Source organism: Salmo salar, chromosome ssa07 (genome assembly GCF_905237065.1).
Source record: "Salmo salar chromosome ssa07, Ssal_v3.1, whole genome shotgun sequence".
In the NCBI taxonomy this organism is placed as follows: domain Eukaryota; kingdom Metazoa; phylum Chordata; class Actinopteri; order Salmoniformes; family Salmonidae; genus Salmo; species Salmo salar.
Window position 1 is genome coordinate 27,425,776 of NC_059448.1, and position 12,114 is coordinate 27,437,889.

At 40.1% G+C, this 12,114-nt stretch overlaps 1 protein-coding gene across 3 annotated transcripts in view; it reads right to left on the reverse strand.

Moving 5' to 3' along the window:
- Window positions 1-736: 736 nt before the first annotated feature.
- LOC106608969 (adenylate cyclase type 4) overlaps window positions 737-12,114 on the reverse strand; it is a 41,044-nt gene continuing 29,666 nt past the window's right edge. For all 3 annotated transcript variants that reach the window (XM_014207241.2, XM_014207244.2, XM_014207242.2), the window contains 5 exons: window positions 9,800-9,946; window positions 2,925-3,032; window positions 2,368-2,482; window positions 1,971-2,095; window positions 737-1,847 (listed from right to left, as the gene is read on the reverse strand). In XM_014207241.2, coding sequence (XP_014062716.2) covers window positions 1,731-1,847; window positions 1,971-2,095; window positions 2,368-2,482; window positions 2,925-3,032; window positions 9,800-9,946 — 612 coding nt within the window. In that variant the 3' untranslated portion in view covers window positions 737-1,730. The remainder of the gene's footprint in view (window positions 1,848-1,970; window positions 2,096-2,367; window positions 2,483-2,924; window positions 3,033-9,799; window positions 9,947-12,114) is intronic.

A 12,114-nucleotide genomic window follows, 5' to 3' on the forward strand; every position in this document is an offset into this window, starting at 1 on the left:
GTCTCAGCACAGTAGGGTACAGCAGGGTTAGAGAGATATGCAGACGTAGATTCATTGGGACAGGATTATTGCTTCTCATCAGGGTGTTGTAGGAAGCGGTAGGACCTTGAGAGCATCATGTCCACTGGATAGGGCTGAGTGGCTGAACTGTGTGAATTATTGTGTGGATTATAATTACTTGATTTTGTAAGGGTTGATCAATATTTGGTTAGGGAAAGTCTCACATTTTAAAGTGGAAATTATAATACATTACAAGTTTGCATTTCTTGTTGTGTAGGAAATTCGCTGCAACAACAGGGTGATCAAATTAAGATCCTACACCTGTATACATTCAGAGAAGACAATTGTCACAGCAATAGTTGTGCTCACAACTGAAGAGTATAGCCTTTGTATGCTTTTCAATGAGCAGGGAAGGATGTTAGTGAAGTATACCCATGCCAATAAAAAGGCTTATTTTAACTTACTGTAGGGGGTGTGTACTTCCGAGTAGGAACAAAACAAACAATAAATAATTTGAATAAATGTTATTTGTTTTCTGTTATTCCATATCCAATTTTGGCACAATAAATAAGAAAACAAGTCAATTTCAGCTGTTTTCTGTTTTCCCCCTCTTTTTGTTTTGACTCTGAAAATCAAAATATTGAAACGTACACGGGCCAAAGAGGCAAGTGATGATCGGTTCTTTGACGTCTAGAGATGCTCTGAAATGTCTATTTTAGCATTTTTGGGAAATCAATTCAAAATTCAAAATATAGTTTAATATTGAATTCACGTTATCTTGCTTCACCAAACTATCATACGTCTAAATAATTGTTTAAATATTACATATTTCTACATGTCCAGTGCTTCACAGGTTCCTGAAACATTATGAGTAAAAGGAAATACACATTTTCATGAGCTTACAAAAACATCAATGCAATTTGGTAGCTTACAGAAGCAATTGCACAACCTCCCACATCTTACTTTATTTCTATGCATATACTGTATGCCCAGGCATGCTTATAAAGTCATTCAGAATAGACAAAATATATCAATCTCTTTAAAAACAAAATGAAAAATATTTATCTGAAATTACATTATGAAAAGTTAAGTACAGTAAGTTATATTGCATTTTCATGGTATTAAAGTGGTGGCAGATGGATTCAAAAGTGTGAATGCAGCAGTACCTTTGGCAGTGATAGCCTACTGTCAACTACTTCCTCATCCATTTAAATAACATAATAGCCCATACATATTCTTATTATATATATATATATATATAAATAACATCCCTTTTAGGAAACCATTGAAAAGTACACAATCTTGTGTTTCCATATAGCCTATAATTTCCTCATAAGGAACATTCACTGTCATTGCTTGCCTTGAACCCACTCTGTGTCACTGTCATTAGTAAGAGCATATTGCTAAATGGCTTTGCTTTGTTGTCTGTCATCAAAGATCACACACAGATAGATACAGTAGTTCATGAGTAGTGACAGATTCATTCAAAACACAAACAATAAATTATCACAAATTGCCTACCAACCAAGTATTTCTTTTTTTACATTCTGTATTTGGTTTAACATATTCATCCAAAAGACAGCACCTCCTTCCTCCTAATGCAGTGTCCCCGTTCACAGCATTACTGCATGAGAATAAATAAGAACGATTGTGATAGGACAATGTTTGATGGTGTGGCTAGATGAGTGATGATGATTGGTTGGAGAGGTCAGAACGGTGGAGATGACTGGTCAGTCGGTGTTGATGAAGTAGGTCGTAAGTTCTCCCTTGCCCTTGACGGTGATGACTCCTCTCTTGGTCACACTGAAGCCAAAAGTCTTCACCACCTGCGCTGTTTCCTCGGTCACCTGTAGAGGGAGACAGAACCATATAACAAGCGCTCTCTCTTTCATTCAAAATGTTTCTCCCCTCTCTCCACCACTTCACTCTCGCTGTCTCTCCCTCCCCATCTCTCTCAATCTCTCTCTCACCTGGATCTTGTCTAGTACTCCAGTGCTGTCCATCCTACTGGCCACGTTCACAGAGTTCCCCCAGATATCATACTGTGGTTTGTGGGCTCCGATCACCCCCGCAATCACTGGACCAAGGTTTATCCCTATATAAGGTAAAGGAGATGAAGTGATGAAAAAGTTAGTTGGAAGGGGGGAGATGGTTATCAAATCAAGGGAGTTTAGTTGTAAAAGTCTCAATCTCTTTTTGTCTTCCATGCATCCTTTCTCAACCATATTGAAAGAGAAAGTCCAAGGTCGCTCTGACTTTCTTCTCCAATATATTTTGAGAAGCAGGCAAGGAGAGAGGATGCACGTAATCGAGGAAAGATTAATGGAGTCCATATCTTTGTCCCTCTGGCCATACAGACAGACTCACCGATGCGTAGCTTAAAGCTGTTGAAGGAGTGTTGGTTGATGGACTCCAGGTTGTTCTTCAGAGCGATGGCAAACTCTACCATGCTGCGTACATGGCTGTAGGACACATCACAGTCCTGTTGGTGGAGACCGAGAACACTCAGTTAGAATCCATTGTGAGCTCAGAATTCAGTCTGGTTTAACCAGGCTAAGAGAACACTCAGTAAGAATCAATGGTGAGTGCAGCCTTCAGTCATGGTTTAAGCAGGCTATGAGAACACACTGAATCAGAACACTCAGTTAGAATCCATACAGGCAGGCAGACTAGAGACCGTGTTCGAATAAATACTTCAGACATGGATTTCCTCCTTCCTAACTTCTAAGAGTCACTTCATTGATGTGACGATATTTGATTGGGGAAAGAAATAGGATGATAAGTAACCTTTCTTTTGCTTATCCAATCATGTACAGATCCCTGACTACCTTAGAGAAGGGAGTAAGTAAGGTTGTGTTTTTACAAGTATTTGAACAGGACCCAGTGAGGCAGAACAGAGCTGTATAGAATAGGCTACTACCAACCTTTCGCTCGTCCCCTATAGCAGGATTGGTCAGACCAGCAGCTGCCATGTAGGTGCTGCCAATAGTCTTAATCTTTTCCACAGAACAGAACTTTGGCTTAGAGAGAAGCTGTTAGAGAGAGAGAGAATAGAGAGGGGGGCATAGAAAGAGAAAAAGGGTCAAGTTTGTTGACAAGACTGATGGTCAGTTCATGGTCAGATTACCAGTTGAGGAAAAACTCTTGTCCCCTCTTCCCTTCTGACTAGTTCCAGACCAAGCTCTGAAATGGCCCCCAATTCAAAAGTAGTGCATTATATAGGGCGTCTATCCCCAGGGGTACGCACAATGCTGTCGGGGGTACATCAAATAAAAATGTGATTCACATTTTCAAACAGTCCATTTAGGTTTTCCAACTAGGCTATATATTTGGGTGATGTTTTTTTCCTCACCTGAGCAGCCTCGTTTCACTGCCAAAAATAAAATTAAACCATCTAGTGTTCAGCGAAGTAACAACACAATGTCAAATACAGGCATCCTAGTCAAATAATTAACATCCAATCACGTTAATCGTTACTCTCTCGCGGGAATTCCACTAACGGTCTGTATGTAGCCAAACATAGCTCCTGCTCATTCCATCTGCTCAAGGCCCGCATCCATAGAGATACATACCAGCAGTACTACACCTGCACCTGTCGACAACACAAGTTGTTCTGCTTCCACGAGCACATCCAATGCTAGCATCAGTAATTATGCATTTGTTGCTAGCCCAGCTAGCATGGACACTGACAATTGTGAATCTGATGCAGCCGAAGAGCTACTGCCCCTTTACCCGGGAAAGCACCGAACAACAGACAGGGACATTGGACCATCGAAGAGGCCCAAATATGATGAGATCTACATTGATTTGGGGTTCACTTATACTGGGAGTAGTGCCTTTCCTCAACCACAGTGCGTTATATGTGACAAAGTACTGTCTCACAACTCGATGAAACCGTCACTCTTGCGCAGACATTAAGAAACTAAACATGCCAATTTGAAAATAAACCACAGGAGATTTTTGAGCGAGAATTAATACGACTTTCAAGTAGTAAGAAGCGTCTTATTTGGTGAGCTACCGAGTGGCTAGGACAGGCAGGCCCCTTACTATTGTGGAGGACTTCATTCTTCCTGCTGCCGCGGATATGGCTGGGACAATGCTGGGGGAAAAGGCTCAAAAAACTACACAGACAATGCCTTCATCAAACAACACTGTTTCACAACGCATCAGTGACATGGCAGCATACAAGCCAGTGAATTCTATGCGTTACAGCTGGATGACGTGGCCGGCCTGGCACAGCTCCTGGTATATGTCCGTTACGTTTATGGGGGGGTCAATTAAGGAAGACATCCTCTTCTGGAAACCAAGACAACAGGAGAGGATATTTTTAAAGTACTGGATAACTTTGTGACATCAAATGGACTTTGGTTGTCAAGATGTGTTGGTATCTGTACTGATGGCGCAAACGCCATGACAGGGAGACATTGTGGAGTGGTGACGTGCGTGCAAGCAGTTGCTCCCGACGCCACTTGGGTACACTGCAGCATCTACCAAGAGGCTCTTGCTGCCAAGGTGATGCCTGACAGCATGAAATACTTTTTGTACACTACAATGAAAATGGTTAACTTTGTTAAAGCAAGGCCCCTGAACTCTCGTGTATTTATTGCATTATGCAATGATATGGGCAGCGACCATGTAATGCTTTTACAACATAGAGAAGTGCGCTATCAAGGGACAAAGTATTGACACGTTTAAAAAAAATTGAGAGACGAGCTTAAAGTTTTCTTTACTGACATTATTTTCACTGACCGCTTTCATGATGACGAGTTTCTCACACGACTGGCCTATCTGGGTGATGTTTTTTCTGGCCTGAATGATCTGAATCTAGGATTACAGGGACTCTCCACAACTACAGTGGTTCCTCCTTTAAAAGTTGCGAGCTTACGCCGCGGGACTTAGCGGTACCCAGCGTCACGGCTTCATTGCTCCAGATTACTGCAGGGGGGAGTTAGAGCACTCATTATGCATTTGGGTCCCAAGGTTTTTATATGACCAATCATATTGAGTGGTTCCAATGACGAATTTGACGTAATGCCACCTGTCATTGGTGACTTTTTTCAGCAAAGATGTCTGACAAAAAACATTATGGTGGATGCAAATGTAAGTAATTATAATGTCATAATGAGTCAAGCAAAACATGTACAATTGAGATTAATATGTTAGTTAATGTAGAGACAAATGATTGTGCATATTTTTTGGTTATTAAGTTAATTCACGAAAAATCGCTATTTAGTGTTGTTTTTTTCCAGTTATATCCAATACCAGGTGTATCAAACGCCATTCTTTGAATGATGCTGTGTCTGCATGTATGTATTACAAATATACACTTGTGTTTACCACTCCTGTTCCTGGGACATCAATGATTACACATTGTAACTATGCAATAGACTAGAAACATGATTTAAGTAAAGGCTGATTTGTAATTCATATATACAGAATGAATAAAAACAGTACACTACAATTCCTATGCATATCTAACTCCCTTCACCTGCATTAATCTGAGGAGGTTCTCCCAGCCATGTGTACGATTGAAAACAGGGCAGCAAAGTTTGTTTTTCACCAGAGCGGTTTAGAGCAGATTACTATTTGCCCGTGAATAACCAGACCATACAAACTTGCTATGCTGAATTCTTGATGCACAACTGAAGGTGCTGCCATATCCTGCCAGCACGCCCACAAGCGAGCCACTCAGGCGGAGAATGACGCATGGAAGAGGGCGAGGAACGAGATGGGAGTAACAATCCAGGCTATTTGCTCTGAGATCGGCATAATAATGTAACGAAACAAGCAGGGAGCAGGTTTCGAACTCTCAACATTCTAGCCCGAAGTCCAGCACGCTATCGACTGTGCCCAAATGTATTAATTGGGGTTGGGGCGGATTGTGGCTAAAATCACTTTATCATTCAGAATCTTTAACAAGTGGAAAGGGGAAAAGCTATTACTAGTTTTTCACAAGCGTAGCAGGCTGTGAATTCTGCTAACAACGTTTCTAGGATGGGCTATTAGCTAAACAATAGACTATTCAACCTTTAATAAAGAATTGTCTAAAAGCCGAGCTAGGTGTGAACCCCCTCCCCATCTTGCAACAAATAATTTGTATCTACTTTTCCATATCTACCTACACACGGTTAGTGCTCTGAAAAAAATGATATATACATATATAAAAAATATATATTCTGTAGCCCATCATATATATATATTGGTCATGGCTCCTGAGTGGCGCAGTGGTCTAAGGCACTCCATCTCAGTGCAAGAGGCATTACTACAGTCCCTGGTTTGAATACAGACTGTATCACATACGACCATGATTGGGAGTGCCATAGGGAGGCGCACAATTGGCCCAGCGTCATCCGGGGTAAGCCGTCATTGTAAGTAAGAATTTGTTCTTACCTGACTTGCCTACTCAAATAAAGGTTACATTTTAAAACAACTGGCTGCAACCGCAGTGCAATCAATAGGAGGGGAACAGTGGCTGGTGCTGAAAATATAGCTAACTTGTTATGCAAGTGTTGCACACCAACAGATGGAGAAAACCTACACCAGTTGAGCAATTCATTTCAACAAAAATCTTCTTTACAAACAAGGGGGCTTAATTGGCTAAGATAGGCTATGAGGCTTAACAGCCTCATAGAAGTATGATTTTTAAAATTAGGACTACTTACAATTGCAACTGGTCAAAAATGTAGCATCCTACATAAAACTATTACTTAAAGAAAAAAAAGTCTGCACGTTCCAACTAAAACAATGTAACTAATAATGAAAAATCACACATTTGTAAATCCAAAACTCTAAAAGTAGTTGGAAAGGTAGATACAAATTATTTATGACATTGTGGTTACAATAAAGAATGTAAACAAGATGCTGTGTTTTTATTTACAGTAGTGATGGACAACTGGAGGCATTTTGAAAACAGGTTTTCAAACACTTGTTTTTCACAGGTGTACTGTAGTACTGTAACAGGTGTAGCCCATCATGCAAATGTTTCCTATTAGCAGGACAATATACTTTTTTATAGATTTATTATCCAAATGGGAAAGCATATACTGTACAGTACTGTATTTCTTCATCAGCATCTTTATGCTTTCGTTAATAAAATAATGATAAAAATACTCTTTCAAAATGCTGATGTTTATTTAGTTATGGGGATAAATATCACTGAATTACAGAAATATTGGAACAAAGTTGCCCAATGAAGGTAAACAAATTGTTGCCTACTGGAAAATACTCTTTCATACCCAGGGTCACATTGTACAGTGCCATTATGGCTATTAGCAGGACTATATTTCGGCCTTTATAAATATTATTTTGGCCTTTATTCAGATTACAATCGCTCACTGTCATTTTTTTTTAAACAAAATAATCTCCAAAATATCGTTACATATAGCCTTCCCGCTATGGATGTCTATTTCAGCACTGTTTCGCGCTGCTCTGAGACAAGCATGGAAAAACTAAATTGTTCAATTATAGTCCATGATATTCTTAAGATATGTGTTGACTGCATATAAGGAAGTGATGTCTGCTAAATAATCAAGTTAAGTTTCTCCAGAAATAAATATTTCTAAATAACAAACTGGCTTTATTTACAAATTAGTGAGAATGACTCACCCCATGTTTGAGAACTGCCTTTTTCCTCGCTCACTCTAGGTTAAATAAAAACGAAATCTCCAAAATATCGTTATTTTTAAACAAAGCTATTTTTATTATTAATTAATTTAGAATGATATAAAAGCCACTTAGATATTCTCAGATATTCTCACAGATCCTAACAGAAAATGCCCCTTAGATATTAATTTAGAATCCTCCAATCCTCTAAATGTTATTATTGGTGTCACGTCATTGAAAAAATATTTTTAGATATACTGTAGGCTTACCATAGGCAAAATTAGTCTCACTAGTGTTGCGTAATGTGCGGTTAAAAGTGATGTAGATCTTATTTATTTAAAGAGCATATTGAAGTTAGAAGCAATAGGATTTGAAGCAAAAGCCTATAACTATTTCAGCACCGTTTTGCGCTGCTCTGAGACAAGCATGGGGACTGGTCTTGATAAATTAATGAGATTTTTATTTTCACTTAATCTCTGTTTGGGTATTGGTTAGACTAGCATTAGAAAATTAGGGTGCAGAAATGTTATGCTCTTAGTGTAACCTTTATTTAACTAGGCAAGTCAGTTAAGAACAAATTCTTATTTACAAAGACAGCCTACTCCTTCCTCCCCATCGGGGAATTCACCCTCGTGCCCTGCCTGCACGACACAGGGATTCTTTGGCTAAATAGCCCAGTACTGTACTGCCGAGTCTCACGTTGTACAGCACCATATTTTCCATTCCATCCTAACAGAAACCCGGTCTCCAGCGTGCCCACATTCTCTAGTACAGACATGGCCTGCTCTCCCTTATGTAAGGAATTAGACACTTTCCCATGTTACTACAGTATGTATTGTAGGCTATGTTTACTTGTCAGACTGCACAGTAGCAAACAATTTAGAATCCTCCAACTGTATGCTGTAGCCTACTCGCGACCGTCACGTTGTACAGCGCCATATTTTCCATTCCATCCTAACAGAAACCCTGAGGGTTTTCTTTTCCTCGGAATAGAAACACCATAATATTAATCAAATTAATTAAGCCAAATTTCTTAAAATCAATGCTATATACTATGTTATTACAAAAAAGTTTTAAATTCTCTGGTAATGCCAATATAGAAGACTATCAAATGCTTCTCAAAGATGCCCTCTGGTGGTCAAACTAGCACTAACTTGCATTAACAGAAAAAATGGCTGACAATTAAATAACGTGCCACAGGATGCTGCAGTAGCCCACAAGGTGTGCTGCAGTATGATACAACTTTTAAAGGAGCAACCACTGTATATTCAATGTGCGGGACAAAATTGAGGCTATGATTAAGAAGTTGGAGCTCTTCTCTGTCTGCATTAACAAGGACAACACACAGGTCTTTCCATGATTTTTTGCGTGCAAATGAACTCAAGCTTATGGACAATGTCAAATGTGATATAGCGAAGCACCTGAGTGAGCTGGGTGCGCAATTACGCAGGTACTTTCCCGAAATGGACGACACAAACAACTGGATTTGTTATCCCTTTCATGCCCTGCCTCTAGTCCACTTACGGATTTCTGAACAAGAGAGCTTCATCGAAATTGCAACAAGCGGTTCTGTGAAAATTGAATTGAATCAGAAGCCATTGCCAGATTTCTGGATAAGGCTGCGCTCAGAGTATCCTGCCTTGGAAAATCGTGCTGTTAAGACACTGATGCCCTTTGCAACCACGTACTTATGTGAGAGTGGATTCTCGGCCCTCACTAGCATGAAAACTAAATACAGGCACAGACACTGTGTGGAAAATGATTTAAGACTGAGACTCTCTCCAATACAACGCAACATTGCAGAGTTATGTGCATCCTTTCAAGCACACCCTTCTCATTAACCTGTGGTGAGTTATTCACACTTTTTGCTGAACAAATAAGGTTTTATATGTAAGATGGCTAAATAAAGAGCAAAATTATTGATTATTATTATTTGTGCCCTGGTCCTATAAGAGCTCTTTGCCACTTCCCACGAGCCAGGTTGTGACAAAAACTCACTCATTCTTATGTGTAATAAATGTATCGTATAGTGTGTGTGTGTGGCAGGCTTACAATGATGCCAAAAAACAACATTTGAGAGTGCGCTGATCCTGGGGCTAGAGGGGGTATGCAGCTGGAGGTTGAATGTTTGAAAGGGTACGGGACTATAAAAAGTTTGGGAACCACTGATATAGGGAATAACGTGGCATTTTTGTACCTCGTCAAAGTCTGAGATGATCTCATTGAGGAAACGTAAACACTCCAGTCCGTCTCGGTTCACACTGCTCTCGCTGTAGAACTCCTTAAACTGGGGTACCGAGGCGAACATCACACACACACAGTCACATGACTGGCTGTACAGGTCCTGCAACACACCCACAAGACACACATTATATCACAACACTGACACAAACACGTTATATACACACACACAAAACACATTATAACGTCACGTCACAACCCACACACATTTCACAAGCACACACGTCATATCCCAACACATACACATACACACACAAACATATTATATACATGTACACACACACACAATAATGACGCCTCACTTCATCCTACCCAAGGCCTTGGTGTTTGCATGATCATTTACATGTTTTTTTAGCATGATGTGGCCCTAACACAGTTACAGCATTGTTGCTGGCGGTGGAGCCCATTTGCCTCACTGACCACTACACTCTCCAGACCTAGGTTCAAATACTATTTGATATCGTTCAAATACTTGCTTTAGCCTGCCTGGAGTGCCATGTACAGTGCCTTGCGAAAGTATTCGGCCCCCTTGAACTTTTCGACCTTTTGCCACATTTCAGGCTTCAAACATAGAGATATAAAACTGTAATTTTTTGTGAAGAATCAACAACAAGTGGGACACAATCATGAAGTGGAACGAAATTTATTGGATATTTCAAACTTTTTTAACAATTAAAAAACTGAAAAATTGGGCGTGAAAATTATTCAGCCCCTTTACTTTCAGTGCAGCAAACTCTCTCCAGAAGTTCAGTGAGGATCTCTGAATGATCCAATGTTGACCTAAATGACTAATGATGATAAATAGAATCCACCTGTGTGTAATCAAGTCTCCGTATAAATGCACCTGCTCTGTGATAGTCTCAGAGGTCCGTTTAAAGCGCTGAGAGCATCATGAAGAACAAGGAACACACCAGGCAGGTCCGAGATACTGTTGTGGAGAAGTTTAAAGCCGGATTTGGATACAAAAAGATTTCCCAAGCAATAAACATCCCAAGGAGCACTGTGCAAGCGATAATATTGAAATGGACGGAGTATCAGACCACTGCAAATCTACGAAGACCCGGCCGTCCCTCTAAACTTTCAGCTCATACAAGGAGAAGACTGATCAGAGATGCATCCAAGAGGCCCATGATCACTCTGGATGAACTGCAGAGATCTACAGCTGAGGTGGGAGACTCTGTCCATAGGACAACAATCAGTCGTATACTGCACAAATCTGGCCTTTATGGAAGAGTGGCAAGAAGAAAGCCATTTCTTAAAGACATCCATAAAAAGTGTCGTTTAAAGTTTGCCACTAGCCACCTGGGAGACACACCAAACATGTGGAAGAAGGTGCTCTGGTCAGATGAAACCAAAATTAAACTTTTTGGCAACAATGCAAAACATTATGTTTGGCGTAAAAGCAACACAACTCATCACCCTGAACACACCATCCCCACTGACAAACATGGTGGTGGCAGCATCATGGTTTGGGCCTGCTTTTCTTCAGCAGGGGCAGGGAAGATGGTTAAAATTGATGGGAAGATGGATGGAGCCAAATACAGGACCATTCTGGAAGAAAACCTGATGGAGTCTGCAAAAGACCTGAGACTGGGACGGAGATTTGTCTTCCAACAAGACAATGATCCAAAACATAAAGCAAAATCTACAATGGAATGGTTCACAAATAAACATATCCAGGTGTTAGAATGGCCAAGTCAAAGTCCAGACCTGAATCCAATCGAGAATCTGTGGAAAGAACTGAAAACTGCTGTTCACAAACGCTCTCCATCCAACCTCACTGAGCTCGAGCTGTTTTGCAAGGAGGAATGGGCAAAAATTTCAGTCTCTCGATGTGCAAAACTGATAGAGACATACCCCAAGCGACTTACAGCTGTAATCACAGCAAAAGGTGGCGCTACAAAGTATTAACTTAAGGGGGCTGAATAATTTTGCACGGCCAATCTTTCAGTTTTTTATTTGTTAAAAAAGTTTGAAATATCCAATAAATTTCGTTCCACTTCATAATTGTGTCCCACTTGTTGTTGATTCTTCACAAAAAAATTACAGTTTTATATCTTTATGTTTGAAGCCTGAAATGTGGCAAAAGGTCGAAAAGTTCAAGGGGGCCGAATACTTTCGCAAGGCACTGTAAGTGGGGTTTTTCTATTGGTTCCATTGCAACAAGCAAGCTTTATCAAGCACAGCTAAAGTACACTGCTCAAAAAAATAAAGGGAACACTTAAACAACACAATGTAACTCCAAGTCAATCACACTTCTGTGAAATCAAA